The following is a 26,499-nucleotide window of genomic DNA, read 5'->3' on the forward strand; positions in this document are numbered from 1 at the left end:
CCTTCTCCAGTTTATTCCCCACCCACTTGCCTTAATCCTCTCTTTGTCCCTCCAATGTTTATCTCCTACCTCTCCTCTTTCTCTGCTGGTTTCTTTCTTTCTTCTCTCCATCCCTTGTCTACTAATCCCCTTACATCTATCTCTTTGTGTTCACCATGCTCATTTACCTGTCTGTATTCTGTGCATGTTTTTGTCTCTTCTGTTACTGTTACTTGTCATTTAGCCTTTGAAGAAGATCCTGCTAGAATCGAAAGGTCAGGCCGCCAACTTACTTTTACGCATTCTCTTACACAGGCTCTTTAGTGGATAAGCAGTTTGCTAACAGTTTTATTTTATTTTGATACCATAAAGCGACTATAAAGTTTGCTACTTTTCAAATATGTATATAGTGTCATCCTTGATTATGAAGAGATCAAATAATCGTTAAGTTGTAAACACTGACTTATAGTCAAAATAAAATAAAACTGTTAGCAAACTGCTTATCCACTAGAGAGCCTGTGTACGAGAATGTGTAAAAGTAAGTTGGCCTGACGTCAGGCCAACTTACTTTTACACACTCACTTATAGTGAATACGACCTGCTCCTCTGACAAGGGCGGCGGAACCGGGGGGGGGGGGGGCACGTGCCCCCCCACTTTTCCTCAGGTTAAAAATGTGCCCTTTTTCTACATAAAAATTGAGGTGTCTCAAGATAGCAAGAGGCCAGGGAACCAGAATGAACACTCGGGAAGGGCCGCTTCCGGGCATCTGAGGGGTTTGTAAAACCAAAAATTTTCTTGTACGCTCCGCGCCAACCGATGGTGGCGCTCCGCTCAGATAGTCGTGCATATAACTTTGCAAATCCTGGCTACGCCCCTGACTTTTAATGAATTTCTGTGGGTCAAACTCAAAGCTATTTCGAATGGAAAAATTTGTTAAGATATTAACAAGGAAAAAACTCTAATTCGGAAGATTCCTACATTAGCAACTAGCATGATTTCACCTCATTTTGTCTCAAAAGAAAACTTATTCCTTGTTTCCCAATTTGCACATTGGATATTGCAGTGCTAGTATGCATATTTTCCTTGAGGGGGGGGGGGGGGGCGTTGATGGAGTGATGTGTATACGCAAATAAGATAATACAATAAGAGTTATAAAGGGTACTAAATATCAGGCTGCATCAGTCCAATCGAATTTCTGCAAAGTGCCCTTTGATGTCGGTGCCCCCCCCCCCCCCAGATTAAAAGTGCTTCCGCCGCCCTTGTCCTCTGACGTATATATGCAGTGCAGTATACTTACACAACTCTTCGGTACAAAAAGGTACGTTTAGTTCCAACTATAACTGTTAGTAAATATGACGGTGTAGGCCTAATGTCTAAGTCGTTACCTATAGAGCATGGGGTTCCCTAACTGGGGTGTATGAACCCCCAGGGGATGCGTGAGTCCCATTCCAGGGGGTTCGTGAGACGTTTCTGAAAGTAAAAACTTTAGTATAAATTTTTGTTGAACTAAAATCTGATATATCATATAATTAAGTAATGTACAAAAGTCGTACCTATCGACAAACTCTACAATATTACACTATGAACTTGATCTTTTACGAAGCACTGTTATACGTACTATTATAGTATAATAATGACTCAGATCGTGTCTCGAAAGGTTGCGGGTTCGGGACAACTCTGACATCCACAGAGGGTTCGTGGGGGGATAAAGTTAGGGAAACCCTGCTATAGAGGTATGGTGTGTACGGTAACTTCGCGTCTTCCTAACTTCGTTACCTATAGAGGTATGTTGGGTACGGTAACATCGCGTGTTCCTAACTTCGCGTTCTGTGTTATACATATGTATAGTTGAACTGGTATAGACACTGGTATAGTTTCTGTGTTCGTAAGTCAAGGTGAAGCCATTTTGGCTACGATACCGAAGGCTCGTTAACAATTGTATGTATGTATGTATGTATGTATTTTAAATCCTCCTGCGAGCAGGAACTCGCGAAGAAGCCATCATTGGCTTATCAAAGCTGCAAGCTGACCGAAGTCATTCTCTTAAATACATGTTTAACGTCCATGATTATGAATTGTCAATTGTCGACAACGCTGTAACTAGACGACAAACTTTAATCTTTAGAGTGACTCGAACTCGGGACCTTATGATTGAAAGGCACCGGCGTTAACCACTGAGCTAACGCTCCTTTCCAATCTTGATTGTGTGCGTGTGTATGTGACGGCCAGCTTGTAAACATGATTTCTCAAGAAGCACAAGTTGAGTCAATGTCATGCTTGGTAGGTAGATGCCCAATGATGTGTAGATGTGCACTATTGTTTGTGAATCTCACCATTCATATTGATGAGTGAGCGTGGCTTAAGGTAAAATTCTTAAAGGCTTTGCACCACACTTAATTGCTCTCATTGATTTACACACTAAAGTCGTCATTTTCCAAGGCCGCTAGAGTATATAGAGAAGTTTTTAACTGGCATATCCAACCCACCACATGATGGCTGATGGCTTGGGCTATAACAGCACATTCAACTTTTGCCACCATGACCGTTTAGATTTTGAGCTAGAAGAGCTCAAAGATTAGCATAATCCCCCCCCCCCCCACTCCAAAGAAGCATTACATTAGTTGCCTTGCTGCTGATATCAAAATAGAGGGCACCCTCTATTAAAGCCTATTGAAAAATATTTAAGCCTTCTCCACAATTGATTGTATAATGACCAAAACAGCACAGCTTAAATACCTGCTGTTTACTATAAAGTGTTCAACATGCTAAATACCTGGATCTGGATCAAATTGGCACACCCTGTACCACGACTATAAATATAGGATTTAAAGTTTTCTTGCAGGAAATGTAGCACTTGACAGGGTAACATATTCATGTACACCAAATATCTGACTGAGTTGCATGGAAGCAATATTCACTGAAGAAACAGGTCATATATTTATTAATGACTGCCAGAAACATTTACTGATCTACATAATCGTTAAAACAGAGAAGGAATAGAGGGACGGCTGCCCCCCCCCCCCCCTCGTACGATAAGGTAAGAGAATGCCTACCCACCCATTTTCTAATTAGGAAAGCACTCCTCGACGTTGTTGAATAATTCAGCTGAATCCTTTGAATGCGCTAAAAGTGAAACAGTCAATCAAACAATCACTTTTAATTGTCATACTCATTGAACTACCTTGAAAAATGTACTAAAGCTATTAGAAAATACACATATTATAAATAACGAGTTCTTAAACAAACATTAATGGTCACCACGTGTTACATAAAACGCTCTATCCTAGATACAAACTGCTTTCCCCTCAGTCGGAATAACTGAAGCACATCTTTCACCGAATCATGTATTATTTTAGTATAGAGAAGCAGTAGGATCATATCTCTTTCCTGTGTTTGAAATTCTTGTCGCTTCCGATTGTTTAGGTTTTAAAGCTATGGATAAAAGTGATGGCGTACTTACATAATATGATGCAGAGCCGTCTCTATATACGGCTCTGATATGATGGTAATGGTAAAGGTCTACCAGTAGGTTTTCCCAAGGTTAACGCGCTCTGGTTGGAACTGTTTAAATACCAGGTGCGTAGCAACCACATGACATACATGACTGATTTTTAGGGGTCAGATGGATTTACCAGAAATCAAGCAAGAAATCAAGCTTTTCATCACGATTTCCTTTCCTTATATTCACTATATACATAAAACTAAGTAAAACGTAGGCAAAACTGCAAAAAGCTTTATATTATATTTTTCGGCGAAAAACATGGTTTATCGGTTGATAAACATGATATTTGACCGATAATCCATGTTTTTCGATTTTTGATCATTTGGCTTGCCATACTCGTCTGACTCCGAAATAGTTGCTTTGGCTCTGAGAATCTCTTGTTACAATTGAGCTAATGAAATCGGCATTCATCAGGCGTATGCATGGCTACGCCCCCCCCCCGGGCCCCCCTCACAACGGTAGCAAGACTGCGTGCTTGCCTGGTTGCTCTGTTTGTTAGACTTGTGACGTATTTGACTTTGTCTATGACCTTTCTTTCTCAACAGATGAAGTGAAATACTGTAGGTGAACTTCCTGACATATTGCTCTGTGCGGCTGTGTACGATGCAAGTACAAATCATATAGAGCAGAATATAATTCTTAGTATATAAACATATTCGTACAAAATGGCTCACTCAAAACAGACTTCTTCAATAAACCCACGAACAAGCAGAGCTATACCTCAGTTACCAAGCAGCCTATAGCTTTCGCCATCCACGTCATAGTATACTAGAAACGCCCCATACAGACAAGCGTTGCGCATTCGACGCATTTGCTCCTCTGAAATCGACTTTGATTTTCGAAGCAACGATCTGTCACAACATAGCCTATATACCTTCTCAACAGACAGTATTTTCGGGGTTCTTTTGAAAATGCCATAGAAAAGGCCAAAGGCAAACCCCGCAGTGAAACATTCGTGTACAAAACTCGTCAAATCAGTTCCAAAAGGGTACCGTCGGTTATTGGATTCCACCCTGGTCTCCAACCACTTGTTAAATACCATTCAAAAGAATGTTCATATACTTCAAAGCACCGAACGTCTGAAATCAGTTTTCTCAGAACCACCTATCATTTCATTAACAAGAAACATACCGGACATTTTAGTTCAGAAATCTTCTTTAGGATGACACCCCATCAGGGGCAAACAAAATAGAAAATACATAGTATCATTGCAAGACTTGCTGTCTACTGCTTTCTGCTGGGTCCTTTCGGAACAACCAAACTCCACGAACGTTCCGAATATGGCAGAAAGTAAAAATTGCCTCTCTAAATATGTAACTTACTTCATCTACTATAACTGCAATAATTGCAACGTACACTACGCTGGAGATTCGAAAAACACTCTAAGAATGAGAATGAATCAACATTGATTAAAACAAAAGAAGATCATCGAACCTGTTGCAAATCACTTCAGTCTCCCAAATTATACTCGATTGAGAATTTACGTGCTATTGCCATTACATACGTTTCACGCGTTGAGCGATCATCAGATTACTTTTATACATATACATATATATATATATATATATATGAATGAAAATCGTAATGAGTTGGAAATCAAGAACAGTGAAAAAACTTTCAGCCTCCACCGGGATTCGAACCACGGGCCTTCCGCTCTGTACGCGGACACCCTAACCACTAGGCTATGGACGCTGATTGTAAGTCCAGAGGTTCGAAACCGGTAAGGAAGGTCGTAATTCCACTGTAGGCGTTTGTCACCTGTATCGAACAATACTAGTTCTGTTTTTGGTGACATATTTTGCCTTACTCTAGAGATCAAACATGATGCTGACCAACTCGAAATCATTTGTGATTCCTAAAGCCGGATCTCGAAAGAGATACTTTGAACAGACTTTATGTTAATGCAATGGAGGTAAACGACAAAGGCAAATGAATATATATATATGAATGAAAATCGTAATGAGTTGGAAATCAAGAACAGTGAAAAAACTTTCAGCCTCCACCGGGATTCGAACCACGGGCCTTCCGCTCTGTACGCGGACACCCTAACCACTATATATATATATATATATATATATATATATATATATATATATATATATATATATATATATATATATTATGTGCCTCGCATCTATAAGTTTTAACGTGTGTCTCTACAATACAATGGCAATTTTTGCTGGTATCGGCCTACATGTATTTTTTTTCCGTAGGCACTGATCTACTTAATACCAGTACGAACGTTTGTGCGATGTATGGTAATGCTGAATTGTTGTTTGTCACTTAATTGAAATATGACCCATAACCCTGATGTGTCTCTATAGTGAGATGCCAAATTGTTTGCTGGTATACACGTGATTTTCTTCCGTAGTCAATCTACATTACACCAGCATGATATACATCAATAAATATGTTAAAATCTGTAACTCCGATTCAATTCATTAAAGTTCATATCCTTCGAAGCAAGTCACTCACTATTATATTCTACCCATTAGGTGTCTTTGCAATCTGATCGAAAATATTGTCACTATGCAGAATGGCTTGCGAATCCATAAACGAACGGATGGATGACAAAGATTCAACTTCTTGTAAGGTGGAGCTGGAACTAGCTGTTGAGGACGATGGTATCATTATTAATGATGGGAAGTTACTGTATGGAGTAGATGAAACACCGACTTGGCCGACATTAATAATACTGATAGTTCAGGTTTGTATTTTCTTGCTCATGGGACATATCATTTAATTTATAGTTACAATATTGGTGTATATCCATACATATTATACTGTTAAAGGCAATACAAATTTGATCTGCTCCTTCTTTCCAAGATTGAATAAGACAAAGGCCACACGAAGCAACAAAACATTTGTGGGACACAAAATGTTTTTGTGTTGAATTTAACTATTAATAGATATAGTTATATACAAGCTGTAACGATGTTCATCTCTTAGTTAAAAACACATGCATTATCATGGGTTATACATGCAATATACAGCTGTAGGTGTTGCTGCATATCTTTTGTGTTTAGTTATTTACATTTACATTTTATTTTGGGACACAAAATGTTTTTGTGTTGAATTTAACTATTAATAGATATAGTAATAAATACAAGCTGTAACGACGTTCATCTCTTAGTTAAAAAAAAAACACATGCATTATCATGAGTTATCCATGCAATATACAACTGTAGGTGTTGCTGCATATCTTTTGTTAAGTTATTTACTGATATTTGTAGACTTCCGTCAGTCTTACCCCCCACCTCTTCCCTCCCCACATAGCCCCACCCTCTCCCCTCTCTGGAAAGTATACCTTGCATATAGTTAAAGATTGTTTTATCAGTATAATAAAACGTCAATGAATAATACTATGCATGGGCGGATGCAGAATTTGAGAAAAGATTGGGGGGGGGGGGGGTGGACGGGTATAAGTCCTGGAGTCGTTGAAGCGGACTCCCGTGTGGGAGAGTCCTAAGGTTCTTCCCTTTAAAAATAGAAAATGATATTCTAAACGCCAAAGGTTCATACTACGCCATATTTAGACCATTTGTCTAAATAATTACGTCCAAGCACAAGTTTGTTGTAATATATACTATACCGCTGATAGTTTGTGACGTTACATGGGAGGGAGGAGGGGGGGGGGTGTGCCCCCACACAATTAATTTATTCTTCATCAAAAAAGTCTCAAAGGCTAAAATATTGGAGATTCAGGCTCTACATTTTATAATCATTCCTGCTCATAGTCGTACGAGGCGGGGGGGGGGGCAGGGGGGCAGACTGCTCCCCAAATTTCCAGAGGACAAGAAATTCGGGCAAAAGTCCTGAAAAATTCGGGCAGCCTAAGAGGAGAAAAAATATAGATATATATATCTATATATTTTTTTTCTCTTAGGCTGCCCGAATTTTTCAGGACTTTTGCCCGAATTTCTTGTCCTCTGGAAATATATATATATATATAAATATGCAGAAGCTTGCCCGAATTTTTTTCAAATTTTTGCCCGACAATTCCATGATTTTCTTTATTTAGCATCATGCTGCCCGAATATTTCCGTGTAACACCATCGTAAGCGCAGTTCATCTGGGCTACCACCCTTTTTGCACGATCAATTTTTTTTCTAACTAGTCAATTGTATACCTGGACCAACGGCGGCGGAACCGGGGGGAACAGGGGGACGTGCCCCCCCCCCACTTTTCCTCAGGTTAAAAATGTGCCTTTTTTCTACATAAAAATTGAGGTGCCTCAAGTTAGCAAGAGGCCAGGGAACCAGAATGAATACTCGAGAAGGGCCGTTTCCGGCCATCTGAGGGGTTTGTAAAAACCCAAAATTTTCTAGTACGCTCCGCGCCAACCGACGGTGGCGCTCCGCTCAGCATACAACTTTGCAAATCCTGGCTAAGCCCGTGACTTTTAATGAATTTCTGTGGGTCAAACTCAAAGCTATTTTGAATGGAAAAAATTTGTTAAGATATTAACAAGAAAAAACTTTAATTCGGAAGATTCCTACATTAGCAACTAGCATGATTTCACCTCATTTTGTCTCAAAAGAAAACTTGTTCCTTGTTTCCCAATTTGCGCATTGGATATTGCAGTGCTAGTATAGGCATATTTTCTTTGGGGGGGGGGGGCGTTGATGGAGTGATGTGTATACGCAAATAAGATAATACAATAAGAGTTATAAAGGGCACTAAATGTAAGGCTGCTTCAGTCCAATCGAATTTCTACAAAGTGCCCTTTGATGTCGGTGCCCCCAGATTAAAGTGCTTCCGCCGCCTTGACCTGGACACCCCCAACTGAGTGTATATAAGAAACATTTTCTTTTTCATGGATGGTGGGGTGTGGGGGGGGGGGAGTGCCTACAAGCCTAGTAGTACAGGTTTATCATATTCTTGTTACATTTTATACTGTTTTGTAAGACAAATTGCAGTCTCACCCGGCACAGCGACATTATCCCGCCTACGTGTCGTTGAACAATATATGTTTTTCTGGAGATAGCTGAGTACTGTGTTAAAATAATAAATAAGGTAACTAAATAGGAGCTTAAAAAATATACTGTCCCATTTTTCCCCTTCAAAGTGATGTTACCATTTTTTCTTCTTCTAATTTACCAAATTTTTGGGGAAGTGTAAATTTCTAAAACGTGAGATTATAAAATAAAGAATGTTTAGATGCAACTTGCAAGGCCTCAGAAGTGCCGTTTCCGGCAATCTGAGAGGTATTGTTTGCCAAAAAAAAATTTGTACGCTACGCGCCAACCGATCGTGGCGCTCCGCTTAGATAGTGTCACGGGAACTTTCGGGCACAAAAAGTTCTGCCCCCCCAAACTGAAATGGTCCCGTACGCCTATGTTCCTGCTCCACCCCATGACAAACAAATCGTTGTCCTTCAGAGGTTATAAACTTTCAAAATGTATTAGCACTTCATATTGGCACTCCGTGTATTAAGCCTTGAAGCGAGCAATATGGTGTCAACGTAGCAAAGACATCTGTGAGGTGTAAAGTCCCATATTATAGTTTTGAACGATATGAGTGACTAATAACCTCAGATTCTTCTCATCCGTTTCTTGAACACTCTATATGACATTGTAACAATGTTGGTATATATAGGCCTATGTGTATAGGCCTAAAAATAGTCACGTATGAAGATTGTTTCTTCAAAGTCGAAATATGCCATTTTCAGAGTTGTAACAACAGACTGAAAGTTATATCCAAAAATAGCTGAATTTATTAACGGCAAACTGTTCAATTCATTGAACACAACAAGTTACGTGAAACAGTGGATAACTTTGGTTGTGTGTGGATGAGCAATCTAATCTATACCCTCCGTGCCGTACCTCCCCCTAATGCTGCTACATCCAGGAAGAGGTAAAGCCCCTGCTACACCCCTCTCATCGCTTCGACCCATGCTTCACGTCCTCATGCAGAAATTATCTCTAGCTTAAGGCACAGTCACTATAGGGTAACCTTAATTAACAAAGTCACTTTAGGGTAACCTTAATTAACTATAGGGTAACCTTATTTAACCATAATTATCTTGAACCCTTGTAAACATTTTAACACCATTCAGAATATAACAATTCTAACAACAGGACTGAAGAAGATAATCGTAACAATGCCAATAAATTATACTGAACAATTATGTGTCACTTTGTTGTTGCTGATGTCACTTTAAGTCTCTTTCGACGTTTGTCAGAAAATACATTTTAGCCTTTTGTTGTTATCTGGGGGTGGGGGTGGGGACGTGAGTATGTATCATTTTTTCAAGCAAGTCGGGGAGCAATATTTTAGCCATGTCGCACCGTTGTTATGGAACAAGTTACCATCAGAAATACGAAGCCTTACCTCTATATCAGCACTTTCAAATCAGTGTTAAAGACGTTTTATTTCAAACAAACTTATGGTTAAGTGTTTTCAATTGTATTTTGTACCGTATATGTTTTGTTAAGCGCATTGAACCCTGGGATTTTGCGCTAAATAAAAAAATATAACATAAATTCACATTTTTTTCATTTAACAGAAAAACCATTGTAAATAAAAAGTTAGTGAAATTTTGACGTTACATTACTTTGGCACACCGTTTGTACATGATAACAGTGTATTACCGCTTAATTAACAGTATACGCTATATTACCGTTTTTTATCAATTGCCATACACCGGAACACTGATCAGATTTTCATATTCATATAGTAACGGTGTTACTCAAATTTTAAGGGTTATTCTCGTTAGGTGGTTTCGGTATTGAATTACGCACATACTATAATGTCTACGTAATCATCTAGGTTGTTAGAATTAATGTATTTGATATGAAAGAATGTGTTTATTGCTTGGAAAGTGTTAAGTGTTTGTGCTAAACTTAAAGTGGCAGTGTTCTCTATTATATATTATCTACGACATTATCTTATCCCAGTTATATTTTCGCCGACTCGATCCGTTACTGCTTGGGCCATGCAGTCAGGTACATTGACCTTGATCGCTTCTCGGCCTTTTGGCTAAGATCATGTGTAATATCTGTTCCCTTTCGAGGGGAACGGTGATACACACCTGACGATCATCACACAGTCACAGTCTCGATGCAAGCGGACTGGGGTTGTAGCGGATCAGTCGTTCGGTAGTTTGGTTTTCGTGCCCAGGTTCTTTCTTGGGGGACTTTTTCTGAAAAAGGAACTTGATCATGGCATCGTCTCGATTCAGAATCGGATCATCGTATAACGACTCGGTTTAAATTATGGACCGTGCGGCTAGACAGATTTGATCGCAGTAAAACTAGGTGGAATAATTATTTGCTAAACTCAACAACAATCGGGCCATGGAACTTCAGAGCCGTCACTGGTTTTCTTTTCGGCTTCTCGGTACATAGGAAGAGCATCATGAAGAAGGCCACTTACTGTTTGGCTTCAGCATATTCTCAGTTTCCTAGTACACTGACTGATTTTGTTTACCTTACTTATATTTATATATTTTTTTGCTTTTAATATCTTTTTTCTTTAAGAACTTCCTGATGATGGTGTCCGGTATTATCGGTATTCCTCTCTTGCTGGCTGGTCTTGTGTGCATGCGCAGTGATATCGAGGCATACGCGCACCTAATTAGCTCCACCTTCTTCATCCAGGGAGTAGTGACCTTCACACAGTCGACCATTGGTATCAGGTATGGCCAGCCGAGTTTATACATGATGTTTTAAGAAATTGCTAGATATGCTAAAGTTGGCACTATTTAACACATTTGAAAGCATCTTTTTTGATAGGTTTGGAATAAATTATTTCCATTATATATGCAACCGAGAGAGAGGGGGGGGGGGAGAGGAGGGGAGGGAGGGAGGGGGAGAGGGGTGTGACTGTTCCCCATTTCGTATACTTACAATGTAATAAGTTGAACTAATCAGTCTTCGTTGCATTTTGGTAAAGTTAAACGCCAATGCGAATTGTATGGAAAGGTTTCAATCAGCGGTCAGGGTTTGGGCAGCACTTTTATGAAACTTATTTAGTATAACTCAATAAAAATGTAACCGACCAAACTACAAATCCTCAAGGACGTCGAGAGCCAGATTTGGATCCCGGGGAAAATATGTCACCAGGTCTCCTTCTTGAAGAAGTCTTTCATTTTTTCCTATATTTTTTTTGAGGGGGAATCAAATGTTATTCATCCCATATTTACACGGACTCCCACATTGACCCCTGGCTCCGGTGCTGTTACCCCTGATCCCCTCTCGTCGGGCCTGACAACTCCCATCCCTCCCATAGATGTATCACCGAATGAAGGTTAATTTATCGTCTAATTAATTAATTCGATCCGATCCTCAACATTTCGTCGCCCGGACACATTTCAAAGAAGTGTTAAGCAAAACTAACAAACCAATCATAGAAGTCTTGCACAATTGTTTGTTAATTTTTTCACTTAGAAGTTATACCGTATTTTGTTGAAATGATTCTATAACTAGAGGATAAACATCTTCTCTGCCTTTTAGATTACCAGTGATACAAGGTGCATCATTCTCATTCATTCCTGCTGTATCCAGTCTCGCAGTGGCTGCAGGAGCGTGTCCCGCCGGTAACTAGTTTAGATTTTATTTTACACCTTTTTACTTCGTCTGATTCCGTATAAGTTTAGCTAATGTGATACAAACTTCTGTATCTACGTTATTATCGATGGTTATTAATGTGCATAACACTTTCAGTAGTCGTGATTTGTATAAAGTATACATTATCAAAACTTATGAATATGCATTACCTCTATAATGAGTCTTAAGACGTATAATAACTTAAGAAAGGTTGATCTCATTATTTTGTTCTTTATAACCTATTATAATAGATTCATATTAGAATGTTTAAAATATTATTACTATTATGTTTTCTATATATTCTCTCATTCATTGTGTGCAATTGAAAATGAAAGTTGGCATTTTCATGTCTTAGTTCCCTCTATGCCCCTATTATCACATTCATTATCAAGTAAACTTAATATTTCTAAAGTACTTATTTTCGGAAAGTAATCATTGAGATTGAGTTTGTCAGTTGAGAAAGATTATTCTTTTTCCTTGCAGGAAACGACACAATAAGCGATATGAGTGAGGTTTGGGGGCCACGACTAGCAGAGGTACGATTTATTGTACACGATGTTGAGAAAACAGGACATATTCTGGCTCTGGCCAATATTGAGTAGAGTTATCCCCAGTAACATGCAAACCTAATTTAACTGTGAACAGTAAAGGCAAATGAAGATATATAATTAAGTCGTAATGAGTTGGAAAATCAAGAACAGTGAAAAAACTTCCAGCCTCCACCGGGATTCGAACCCGGGCCTCTCGCTTAATATGCGGACACCCTAATCACTAAGCTTTGGACGCTGATTGTGTGTCCAAAGGTTCGAAACCTGTAAGGAAGTATGTGTGTGCGTGTGTAGAGTGTACACTGAAAAAATAAACTAGTCAATATTGCCACGGACTAACGTTAAATTAGTCTGTAACGTTAGTCAATGCACACGGACTAGCAAAAATCTTCGTTTCATCGCTGCTTCTTAGTTAGTTTACACTGACTAAGGAAAATATAATCGCAGCTTAGTCGGTGGCGACGGACTAAGGTATTTTAACCCATGGACTAAGAACGATACGGACACCCGATTTACGCCATAATCGTAGCTTAGTCGGTGTCGACGGACTAATGTATTTTAACCCAATTCGATTCACTTCAATTTGGAAACCGAGAGGCAACGGCAGCTTGCTGGGCTTGGCATAGTTTCATACGGTCACTCTAAGCAACTTTCAACCGTAAATCACCCATGAAGGTCTTTAGAAGAATGGAGGTTTTAACTGCATCATCGGCCTACCTGTTATTCATTTAACTTGAAGGTAAAATTAAAGTTAATTGTTAGGCCACTGGCACTAGTAATGTATTATGGTTAGTGTAACGCTACCGTTGTCACGTTGGCGTTTCGCAATACACAAGTGCAATGACAGTGAGTAGCCTATATGCTTCTACTGGGTACTGCAGTGCATTCTCAACACTAAAGTGTGCATCCTAAACACCAATTAACAATGTGTTATGTGTGTATTGGGCTAGATTGAACAGTGGCACATAATCTTCTTATTTATTCCCAAACAAATGCTGGAACTATAAGGCTCAATAGTTTATTTGAAGTCTACACTCATTTGGTAAAGATTTCCTGTAATTTCCCATGTGAATCTAAATGGGTAGGCTTTGTGATATTGAATAAGCAAGGCTAGACCTTCAAACGTACAGTCACAGTAGGCTGAACAAATTATGTTGGCTAGTCAACGGTATTATATGTTGCGAGCAGTCAGGATGCACGCTTCAGTTCTATTTAACCTTTTCATTTATCATTTTTTAGTATTTAATTTCCGGTCACGCCCAGGAAACAATTGCGACATTCCTTCACGGTCGACTTGCTTACTGTAAGAAGTATTAACCGTTTTTTCTCAGGAAAGCTTGATAGTCTGAAGTTATTATAACATGTGCTTTTAGTATACTGCCAAAAGAGTAAGTTGTTGTATTTGTATTGATATTTTATGTAGAAGTAACGGAAAATTTAGTATGTTTAGTTTGGTCTAATTGCACGTTTTTTTTCTGTCCAATGTAGTGCAGGGTTCACTTGCGCGAATTCAAATTATTCTGTTTATGTATATGTATATGCATCGATTCTTAGATTATGATGTTTTTTTGACATTTATTTGTAATTCAAGCATATCTGTTTAGTAGCAAAGTTTAAAGGTTAAGATTAATTAGTTTTCTCTTTTTGATCCTAGACTGAATGAAACTCATTGGCGTAAATAATAGATCAGATGATACAGTTTAACGCAGTTGCTAAAACTCTGGGTATTCTCTAGTCTTCGCCGGTCCATTATATACTTTAGTACTACTAGTAAGACTATATCAAAACGACAGAAGACAAACTTAGTGTAACAAAGTACTGATTCTCCTCTAGCCTAGGTCTAAACAGGCTTGTTATGTGAGCAAGCAAAATAACAACTAAAAACGATTAGGCCTATAAATAAGTTGGCTCAGTGCATTTCTGTTTCTAAAATTTTATATTTTTAAAGATCATAAAAACAAACAAAGATTTAGCCCATGTTTTATTATCTCTGTATTCTGGGCATTTGATTCTGGTTGCAATGGTGATGACACTCTCGTTCAAATTTTCAGCTTTATACAGTCTGCTTCAAACTTTGGGATTGTTTTTTGAGACTATAGTGGAAGCAAATCTCACATAACTTTGTGGTGACAACTTTATTTTATTTTTTTTTCAAATGATGAATACTTTGCTGTTTCTTTCTTCCAGCAGGAATTGAAAAGCCAAATATCTAAGTCAAGGGTGAGCTTTCCTGTGATGTACGACACCAGTGTGGAGGCAACAACAGAAGAGGAGAACTGTGTTATATATGGCTTAAAGACATGTTTTAAGATGATATATTGGTACCCTTCGCAGAACAAAAGAGTTTATCCAAGAGTCCAAAAAGCAAAGGAACAAGTACCATAGAGAAAAAAGATGGAAGAGTGAGTTTAACTATTGTACCCAACTGTTTAATGATATTTAAGATACTTTTCATAACCTGTTTTAAAAAAAAACCAGTCTAGTATATCATTTACGTGCAAGCTTCATAAGTTTGGTCAAATTTTCACTGATCTGTAGAGCGGGAGTCCAGAGGGTTTGGTTAGCTGGGAAGGTAACCAATTGCCTGGTACATCACAATGTTCACAATGCATTCCTGTATATGAAACCTGATGACTGGCAAACCGACTGTGGTGGATGTGGCTGGGAGAGCAATTTTAAAGTCACCTAATAGCTAACCTAGAGCAGCTTTCATGGTAACCACATCAAAGTAAGTACAATGTGTCAGGTATGGCCCCAAGAGCAACAAATGGCCATTGCCAGTAATTATTGGTGGTGGGGTACCCCTGCCAGTGATCTATAATTGACCCCTCAAGGCTGACCTAGGTCAGCTCATGAGGTAACCACTTGAAACCTACTGGAAAATGTTGGTTAGGACTTCAGATACAAGGGATGGGCATTGCCAGTAATTTTTATTGGTGGGGTACCCCTGCTAGTAGACCCCCAATATGCCCATCCCCTCATTGACCTAGGTGAGCTCATGATTTGACCAGTTGAAACCTACAGGAAAATGATAGGTATCACTTCATATGTAAGGATGGGCATTTCCAGTATTTTACAGTACCCCACTAATATAAATTACTGGAAATGCCCATCCCTTACATATATATAGAATCCTGCCAATCATTTTCCAGTAGTTTTCAACTGGTTACCTCATGAGCTAATCTAGGTCAATGGGGGATGGGCATTTTGGGGGTCTACTGACAGGGTTACCCCACCAATGTAAATGACTGGAAATGCCCATCCCTTACATATGAAGTGATACCTATCATTTTCCAGTAATTTTTCAACTGGTTATCTCATGAGCTGACCTAAGTCAATGAGGGAATGGGCATTTTGGGGGTCTACTGGCAGGGGTACCCCCCCCCATATAAATTACTGGAAATTCCCATCCCTTACATATGAAGTGATACCATTTTCCAGTAGTTTTCAACTGGTTACATCATGAGCTCATCTAGGTCAATGGGGGATGGGCATTTTGGGGGTCTACTGGCAGGGGTACCCCACAATAAAAATTACTGGCAATGCCCATCAGTTGTATCCGAAGCCCTAACCAACATTTTCCAGTAGGTTTCAAGTGGTTATCTCATGAGCTGACCTAGGTCAGCCTTGAGGGGTCAATTATAGATCACTGGCAGGGGTACCCCACCACCAATAATTACTGGCAATGGCCATTTGTTGCTCTTGGGGCCATACCTGACATATTGTACTTACTTTGATGTGTTACCATGAAAACTGATCTAGGTTAGCTATCAGGTGACTTTAAAATTGCTCTCCCAGCCACACCCACCACAGTCGGTTTGCCAGTCGTCTGGTTTCATATACAGGAATGCACTGTGAACATTGTGATGTACAAGGCAATTGGTTACCTTCCCAGCTAACCAAACCCTCTGGGATCCCGGTCTATTGGGATCATTATTAACATGATTAACATAATTATTAAGCTTTGAGAAATAACTTGGTGTTATGCTGTGCAAAGCTAATAATAATTTGGTAAAAGCTGCTATTCCTGGCTTTTAATTTGAGGGACCTAGATTTAAATGTATACCTCCCAATATGTTATAAAATTTTAATGTAAATGTATGTTTATGATAATGTGAGTTATCATGTGCTGTATCTGTGCTTACACGTATATCATATTTTCTGTTCACAGGTCAATAATGGTGCAGATTTTGGCTTCCTGAAGACAAGTGGGAGGCCATTTGTAGTTAAGAGAAACACTCTTTGTTCGTGAAGACTTAACTGGTGTCGATTTGGGGTACCACTTTAAAACGAAAGTCATGAGGAACCCTTGCCCAAGATTCAACTTTGCATTATTGTGCAGTGCTATACTTTTGCGATTCATGTTTGATCTATTAACTTGTCTTAACTTTGTTGGAAAAAAAATCAGATTTTCAGATTTTATTTACAGTGATTTCTTCTCTATCTGTCGAAAGTCAGCCTTTTGTAGACATCAGAAGTTTTATCAGAAATAAATACTGCCAACGTACACATTATTTGTGTTTCTTCTGCTCTCTTTTCTTTCAGTGATACTAGTCAGTGAAACTCGTCGGGTTTAATTCTTTCAGTGAATCTAGTCAGTGCAACTAGTCAGTCGATACCGACTAAGAAAGGTTAGTCGGGAGAGGCACCATCCTGACTAATGTAAAACCTGCTATAAACTAGTCGGTGGCTCATATAAATTAGTCGGTAAAGACCGACTAATGTCACCAACTAATGTAACTGACTAATATACATTTACCGACTGAGAAATTGTTGATCGACTAAGCTGACGGACTAAGATGACCGACTAAGAAATCCAACTGACTAAGGAATAAATTAGTCGGTATAGCAACTGACTAAGGCTATGTTAGTCGGGAGAGGCACCAGATGGACTAACGTTTTGTTAGTCGGTGAACCAATTTAAGTTTTCAGTGTACTCTCTCTTCTCTTAGTGCATGGTATAACGTTGAAGTAGTTGTGGTAGTATTTATGTGGAAGTGATTTGAAAGTGTACGATAAGCGGGTGAAGGACTGAAGGTGGAGGGGAATGTGGCAGGTTGGCCGCCAAGGGGTACTCCTTGGGTCAACGAGAGCTGCAGAAACAGAGAGTTAGGACACCGAAAAACAAAGAAAGTAAATAATTAAATAATATCATTTCGATTAGTTTATATTAGGCCTTTATTTCTTAATCATGTTATATTTCTCAAAAGAAAAAAAAGGATGAGATATTATTTGTTGTTATTATTTTCGCTGTGAATTAGTTGTTTTCCTGTAAATTATATGTATATTCATAATGCTTGGTTGTTACCTCAGAGCAATACATTGTTTCACATATCTGTTAGTCAAATGATGCTAATGTTACAGGTAAATGGTGGTCTTCTCCTGGCATCCGTCTTCCAAGTGATTCTAGGATTGACGGGTCTATCTGGTTGGATTCTTCGTTTTGTTGGTCCTCTCTCCATAGCACCATGTATCGGACTCCTTGGATTAGCATTGATTGATGCAACATGGCCCTCCTGCAGTGTACATTGGGGGATATCGCTAGTGTAAGCAATTTTTGTACTGTATATCTCTGGCTATATCGTCGTATCAGGAAATGGTCATTAGTTTGATAACCTTAATTTTCGAATGCAGGATTACAACTGTCATTTTTGATTCAGTTTATAGATACATCTCGTATAACAGCAGCAGCTGCATGTTAAAACAGCTTGTTTGTATAATCGCCCAGACGATATTTCATATTTGATATGAATGAAATGCGAGAAGCAGATCAAATGATGTTGTTATTTTTTTTTTTTTTTTTTTAAACGTTAGCTGTTAGTTATCTGAAAAGTGGCATAACGCTTTTATGAAAGGTCAAAGTAGAGCCTTGGTACAAAAAAAAAACTTAATCTATTCTAATCCAAGTCCATTTACAATGGAACCATGTGATCATCTGGGTGTTGCATCACAAAAACAGGTACCGCACAATATATGATCTGTGCCAATAGGCCGAGAAGCTAATGTTAAAATACTAGATTCGACCATTGAAACTCTAATTCCCTTCATTCCATGGGAACGAAGGGAGGTAGAGTTTTTAAGGTCGAATCGAGTATTTTAAAAGCAAGGGTTTATCCCTTGAGGTCTTTGTAGCCGACTCTCTGATAGCTGTGGGGGGGGGGGGGGGTTGAAAAAAGAAGGGGTGATGCACACCCCACATCCGCGAGTGAAATTTAAATTGTACTGCAATACATTAAGTAAGAGCACATGTAGTAGCCATTTAATATTCTTTTTGTATTTTCTAATATCCTGCAGGACAATCTTCTTCGTGGTACTGTTTTCGCAATACCTGAAAAATATTAACGTTTGTGCCTTTCGCTACAACATAAAGAGTGCACCACGTGCTAGTGGACAGATTTTCCAATTGTTTCCAGTGAGTACTGAATCTTTTATTGACGTTTCTTCTGATCGACAATGAATATAATTTAGTGGCGTTGGTAAAGAGGGGCGGGGAACGATGGAGGCTGAGAGCGCCATTCCCCAGCCCACTCCCTCGTCAGTTGGGGGGGGTGGGGAAAAACGTAAACTATGGGGCTTCTTACGTTAAGTCGAGAAAGAGTCGGACCATTGAACACCTGGTCCAGGACGCCCTATGCCATAAAGGTTCATATCTTTTTACCTAAATCAGTCGGGAAGTTAGAATCCACCTCCCCTTCCTTTGAAACCCTGTGCACTTTACTGTGTAGAGAGTGTCCGTGATATCTCGTCTCTATATATATATATATATATTATCTACACACGATTTAGTATCAAGGGCATACATGTCATCGATATAGCCCGCTTATTCGCTAACGATCAACCTTGGTCAATCAATCTCACAGTTCGTCAAAAATTATTATTATCAGCCTCAAAGCATTTTCCTTCACACGAGATGCTTCATGGTCTATTTAAACCATGGATCGAGTTGTAACAACTCTATGATTTAACACGGCTGTCAATTACTCGTAACGGTCTGAACTTTCAGTATAGTAGTTTTGATACAACCACTCTAAAAATTCAATATTTATGATGACATTTTATTGTTCTCTCCTTTAAATGGAGCTTTGGTAGAGTTTGAACCCAAACAAAAACATATCTTTAGTGCTAAGTTGATTACGATCTCATATATGCAATATATTTTACTTTAATTTCGTTTTTTTTCTTTCATAAAGGTGATTTTTGCTGGCGTCATAGGATGGATCTTCGCGTTCATTCTTACGGTGTCGGGGGTCCTTCCAGATGACCCAGCCAACCCTTCTTATTATGCTCGGACCGATATTGGTTCCGACTTTATCGCCAAAGCTAGATGGTTTCAACTTCCGTCTCCTGGTATAGCATTCTCTTGACAAGTTTTCATGATATCGTAAAGATGATGGGATATTACATATTTAAGACAATATTTTGTCCAATTGCTGGTAGACGCGCTTAACCATTATCAATGCTAGCTATAAGAACCATTTCTTCATAACTCACTTGTATCACCTATGGTGATACTGAGGCCCAAGTTCAATTCTAACCTTTTAAAAAAATAACCTTTTCCAGTATTCTGCGTATATAATGACTGTTCGCAACTTATACACCAAGTTCTATATATGTTTTACATTTCTTTACCCAGTTTTGTAAAATTTGGTAAAAGTACAACCGGTGCAGTATCTATATGTCTATACTATATGTCATATATATATAGTATATAATATATACATATGGAAGGACTATTCAATAGCGATATACCATAGTTATTTATTTTTGGCTTTCAGTCACCCGTCAATGGCCAGTAATAACGTTCGCAGCTTTCTTTGGTATGTTCGCCGGGATCCTCGCGTCCATAGTTGAATCACTCGGAGATTACAGCGCATGCGCCAAGCTGTCTGAAGTACCCCCACCTCCCCGGCACGCTGTTAACCGTGGTATTTTTGTGGAAGGTGTTGGATGTGTGTTGTCTGGTCTCTGGGGAACTGGGTCGGGAACTGGGACATACAGTGGTAACATCGTTGCAATAGGAATGACAAGGGTACTTATTTTTTTAAGTTCTTTCAACGAAAAAGAATATTTAGAATGAAAGTTGCCTGAATGTGTAACGACTTGTATGAAAGGTAAACTATAAAGAATAGAATGTAAAAAATGTCATCAAATGCTATAAAAAAAATTGTCAGTGAGGAAAGAAAACAAAAGAAATTGTGATACTTATAGACTATTATAGATCAATTGCATTTGTAGTGAGACAAATGTTAAGCATCTCAACGATGATAAATTCGCTTCAGTATATGATGGTAACATATACAGAAAGATTGTCGGCAAAATAATGTTTACATTCAAACGGGATTTTTGAAATTTTATTCTACTGATATCTCATCGACACTGATGAAAATAAAAGGCAACTATCAAAACTGAAAATTTGTGGGACACAAAAATATCGGTGTCGTATGAGGTCGCTATTTACTCATTAATTTTCAGAAGTCATGCTTTATAAATCACATGTATTACTTAGATGAAGAGGTATGTGTTATTGGTACATGACTTGCTAACAATTCGTGCTGTTTTAACGGGTTTTTCTTTGAATTCTTTTGGTCCTATTTCGTAATATAAATTTGCAAATTGTTTTATATTTTCGGTTCACAGGTAGCTTCGAGAAAGGTAACACAAGGGACAGCGATATTGGTGATTATTGTTGGGTTGTTCGGAAAAGTAACGGCCTTCCTAGCCTCCATACCAGATCCAGTGATCGGGGGTATTTTAGCTTCTATAATAGGTAACGTGGATGACGAAGTATTTTTTTAAAGCAGCATCCATAGCTGTATTAACCGCCTTCCAAGAGTGAAAGGGTGGAGGGGGGGGGGGGTTGGAAATCATAATTTAACTTGCAGAATCAACCAAGATATTTGTAATCTTTAAAATGACAGGAAACTCTCAAGATAACAACAATGAAAGACTACAATTCCATTTACAATGTTACATAAATAATTAAACAATACAATGAATTGTGACGATTATTGAGCGCTGAATATTACTTTAAGTGATGTAGGTATATATGTATACAGTCTTATACAAAACTTAAAGGAAATAAGTCAAATTATGAAAACTGGGAATTCAAACACTACTGTAAGCTTTCATGAAGCCTGCTTTTGTTCTTTTCCCTTACTGGTCTCCGTGGTATTTAATTCAACAGCTTCATTGTTTTAAAAGTTGTATCCAAATTGGGTGTAAATTTTGTGTCACTACAAATACAATACAATTTTCTCCTGCCATCTTCAGGGAAATTATGGACCCAACTCACCACTCCCTCCCTGCCCCCCCCCCCACCTCCCCATCTATTAAACCTCATTGTGCCCCTATCGACACGTTTGAAGATGCTACCACAGTAATCGTCTGCGTCATATTTTATCGTGAAAAGTCTTCTATATTCGTTAAATATTTACAAAGTATACGACAGAACGTATTTCACCCTATTCATCTATGGTACAAGTTCGTGTACGAAATTGTTCTTTATCTGGAAATCCACTCTCTACCTCCCGCTTTACATTCGTATATTCACTCTCTCTGTATGTTCTCTTATTCAGGAATTTTACTATCCGTTAGCGTCACAATACTTCAAAAATCTGACATGACGTCACCCCGCAATTTATTCATATTCGGTATTTCAATGTTCAGCGGGTTGGCTCTGCCCGATTTTCTGGAGAAATATCCAGATGCTATTAAAACAGGTAACTTATGTAAGAATTTTAGTAGTTTTAAGATTATATCAAATTATAAATGCAACCACTATCAAACAAATTGCCAACAACTCACACACAAAAAGAAAACACATTTGTTACTGAAAGATAATTTGCTCCTGATAAAAACAGAATAATTAGGGATTGATCAACGGCCTACCATGCGTTTATAGCAGGATAATGTACGAACTCAAGCGATGCACGACGCCGTAGGCCGAGTGCATCCAGGTGTCGGGTTATACCCGTAGACTGTTGATTAACCCCATTCATTCATACAAAGTACTAAACCATCTCAGAATGTTAGTTTAATAATAATAAAAACAAATTGAAAGAGATATAAACAACAATTGTCTCTAAAGGGTAGCCGTTTTCTTTACTGTTATTATATTTAAGAGTCTCAAAACAATGTAAATGCCCAAATAAAACAACAAGAATTACGATAATTAGGCTATACATTGAACAACACTGGTTTGTACAGCATAACGATTTGACACAAGGGCACACTGCGCCTGCGTCCAGTTGGCATAGCAACCCAAAACGATGTGTTCATGTTAAGAGGTGTACGAGATACGTAATAAGTATAGTACACCTTATAAATGTGCTAATATTTATAGCTATTGTTGAATCGTAAACACATGTGAACAATTCCGTCAAAAAAGTTAACATTCGTAGTATATACAATGGGTATCACATTTGATCGGACTTAAATAGGTTGTGAATTGCATACCGCTTCACTACTTCGTTACAAACAACTGAGGATTTTGGTAAATACAACATGTATCTACAAGTATAATACATGAATCTTTAAAATGATGTAAAAGCAGTAGTCTTTTTGACCAGTATTTCAACCGTCCTTGAGCATTTTGATCATTCCATTGTGTTTTTTCCTTTGTTTATTTTCTGAAGGTTCCGATCAAATCGACCAAATTCTTATTATTCTGCTCAGAACTGGAATGTTTGTTGGGGGCGTGGTCGGTTTCTTCTTAGATAACACCATCCCAGGTAAGAACTAGAGTAGAAATTTCAGTGAATCCTGTAATAAAATCTCGTAAATAATTGTGACATAAATGGTTAGCATGTTGAGATACAAATGTATGAGAAAAATATATATAAGTATTACTATAGTCGTTACGTCATTTAGCCAGAACCAAAAAACAAGCACATTTCAGGTTCAACAACATCATTATTTATACGCCCTCCACCCCAATCCCCCCCCCCCCCCCTCATCTGTTCATCTATCCACCGTGTGTACAAAACTTTGGAAATAGACACGATTATGTTTGTGCCCCTTCTTAACTTGCTGACGGCCCTCTTCAATTGCCGGTGCCCCTCGAACTCATACTTCCTGGCCACGGCCCTGATAAGTCTTCCAGTGCCAAGAAACAGGCTAATGCACACAAAATAAAAATGAAATAATAGTCTGACGTAATGAAACTTTCGGGAAAGTCTGAGGAATTTAAGCGGTTTTATCTTAACATTTGATCCATTTCCAGGAACAGAGCAGGAGAGAGGGATTTCATTACGTGAATTGGGAGAAAGAAGCTCGTCAACTGAACAGTCGTCGGTGTACGATATACCGTTTATAACAAAGCGCATTCGTCAACGTCCATGGACACGGTTTATTCCAGTTTGTCCAACATTTGGGTCGTCAACACAGAATTAGTTATCAATTTGTGCTTGGATTTGCCTACCTATACTTCAAGTGCAGATGCAAGTTTTTTTTTCCACAACTGACTTGTACGAATACATTATACATAACATATTACAATGTGTATATAAATCAGGTGTTATACAAGAAGTGTTCTATAAAACCTTAAAAGCATAACATATAACAATGTGTATTACTCAGGTGCGAAGGAAGTGTTCTATAAACCTAAACAGGTTTTTAACAGAGTAGAACACTCCCAACCAAAAAGATACATACGAAATATCTTATTCATTTATACATTTTTGTTCACAATTACACTAATATTAATTTCATACCCTAAATGCCTTGTCGAATGTTGTAAAATAATCCGGGTGCTTGCTATTTAGATACATAACATGAATACAATTTATAAGCTCGAACAGACTTATGAGAAGTATAATATTAATAAAGTTCTAAGCATTCATTAAGTTGGCATTCTTTTAAAAAGTAAAGCACAAATTTACTCACAAGTGTCACACATGCTCTGCAAGTTTGAATTTGTTAACATGGAGAGAAGGTATACGAGCCGGAAAAAGATCATGTAAATCATTCATGTGTCACTTGCGAAGTATATTAACAAAGGCATGCATTCCAAACAGACCTGTCGATGATGTAGAGAATTGTCATGTAATTGTATATATTTAATAAAACAACAAAACCTAATAGCTATTATATGTTATTGTACCTGGTCTGATATCCTCTCCATATACAAAGAAAATAATCCCCAGAAAAGATTAATTCAGCAGATGAAACATAGTTGAACTGTAAGTAAAAGTTAAAAATGTACATGAAAACTTACTTCGCTAGGGTGTTATATAATATACCACATATCAGGTGTGTAATGTGCTGATCATTAAAAATTACAAATCAAGCTTGAAATATAGATCATTGACTTACTTATATATGTTGTCATATTTCCTTGCGCATGCGGTTGTAAATGTTTCTGAAGCAAATGAGTAAATTCCATTATTTTCGCCTTTAACAATATTTCTTCATGATATGATTGAGTATTAATTGTTATCGAATTACCACATAAGCGTCTCATTTAATGTGTTCATTGATAAGATGAGCTGGTAACATAACTTTATCTTTATGTCCATTGAATGGATTATCACAACTGAAACTTGAAACGTCTGTTGGAGTAAATATAAAAAGTAAAATAGGTGACAGCAATGAAGGTATGACTATAATTATCGAGTACAAATAACAACTCATTATTGTATACACACAGATGGTTATTACTGAAAAATATTAATAGAGTTATATGGTAATCATGATCGTTTTCAAGCATATCTAATAAGTTATGCACTCAACATAGTAAAAGTATCGTTTCAGATTAAAACATTATGTTATGAAAACATTAACTTGCTGTCAGGACTTCACTGCCGGTTGTTGGCATAAACATAATTTAGAAAATACAAAACACTTTATAATAATGAGAAAGGTCTGACACCCCTAACATAAATCTGTTTGGTGGAATTTACCAAGGATGAACAAATTTAGTAATGTGTTTTATAGTCAAAGAAACTATTGCGTTATGATAAGTTCTAATCAATTCACTTTAATTTACATCATCTGAGATTTATGCCATTATAAAATGTAACACTTTATCATTTCCAGCAGTGATAATCACAGCTGCATCTGCTCTACGAATCAGTGGACAGCCATGCACCCTGTGAACAAACAAGAAGATGAAACAATATATTCATCGTAATATCATCTTTACTATTTATAATGTTTCAGAAAACCAACTATCATGCATGTGGAATAATGAGCTCATAAGCGCGTCCATAACAATTTATTCCACAAAGTTACATTTTTTCCTTCTTCGAATTCAACGTTTAAATTTGTAGGATAAGATAACTGTGTGTGTGTGTGTGTTTTTCTTTTGGATAATGATATAGTATGTTATACAACTATAAAGTCATCGGCAGCACAGCGATGTTATATTCACATTAGCCAAAATATTCCAACCAAATGCATACAAATTGAAAGCATAGCCAGTCAACTAGTGCAAAAAGTAACATTTCAAAATTTGAATATGGTACATTTCGGAAACAAACTCCAACTTCTAATGTTTTGATTTGCATTTTGTGGAACTGCGACTGTGTTAATTATTACGATTGTCACAGTTTTAAGAGTATCTTAACTTACCTCTCTACTCGAAATTACATCAACTATAAGCACAGCTTGTTTGTCATCCATGCACTGGTTACTATTGAGACACCACTAACAGTCGTATTTTTTACTAGCAAATTCAGACCAAGAATACAAACTTGAACAATTTATAAAAGTGAAGTGAAGTTGTGGCAATTGTATATGTGCGACTATCTTCTGTGTAACGTAGCTGCGATTCAAGCGTTAGAATACCTAGAAAAAAAGCAACATCTCAGACGCAAGACATATAATTTGACAGTTTGACATTATTGGTAATCTTTTCCCAATTCAAATGATTTAATATTCTAAAAACAGTATTTATACTATAACAAGCTGTGATTTCTCATT

General features: G+C 37.9%; 1 protein-coding gene and 1 pseudogene across 1 annotated transcript; both read left to right on the forward strand.

Annotated features, from left to right (window-relative positions):
• Positions 1-5,920: 5,920 nt before the first annotated feature.
• Positions 5,921-25,020, forward strand: LOC139961470 (solute carrier family 23 member 1-like). The gene is made up of 12 exons (XM_071960660.1): positions 5,921-6,189; positions 10,964-11,121; positions 11,939-12,021; positions 12,515-12,567; positions 17,944-18,125; positions 18,874-18,991; positions 19,770-19,926; positions 20,355-20,608; positions 21,217-21,346; positions 22,155-22,298; positions 23,214-23,309; positions 23,801-25,020. Exons 1-12 carry the CDS (start codon positions 6,019-6,021, stop codon positions 23,968-23,970), a joined length of 1,716 nt encoding a protein of 571 aa, XP_071816761.1. The 5' UTR covers positions 5,921-6,018; the 3' UTR covers positions 23,971-25,020.
• On the forward strand, positions 10,444-10,520 carry LOC139962271 (U2 spliceosomal RNA; annotated as a pseudogene).
• Positions 25,021-26,499: the final 1,479 nt, after the last annotated feature.

This window comes from Apostichopus japonicus, chromosome 20, assembly GCF_037975245.1.
Source record: "Apostichopus japonicus isolate 1M-3 chromosome 20, ASM3797524v1, whole genome shotgun sequence".
NCBI classification, from domain to species: Eukaryota; Metazoa; Echinodermata; class Holothuroidea; order Aspidochirotida; family Stichopodidae; genus Apostichopus; species Apostichopus japonicus.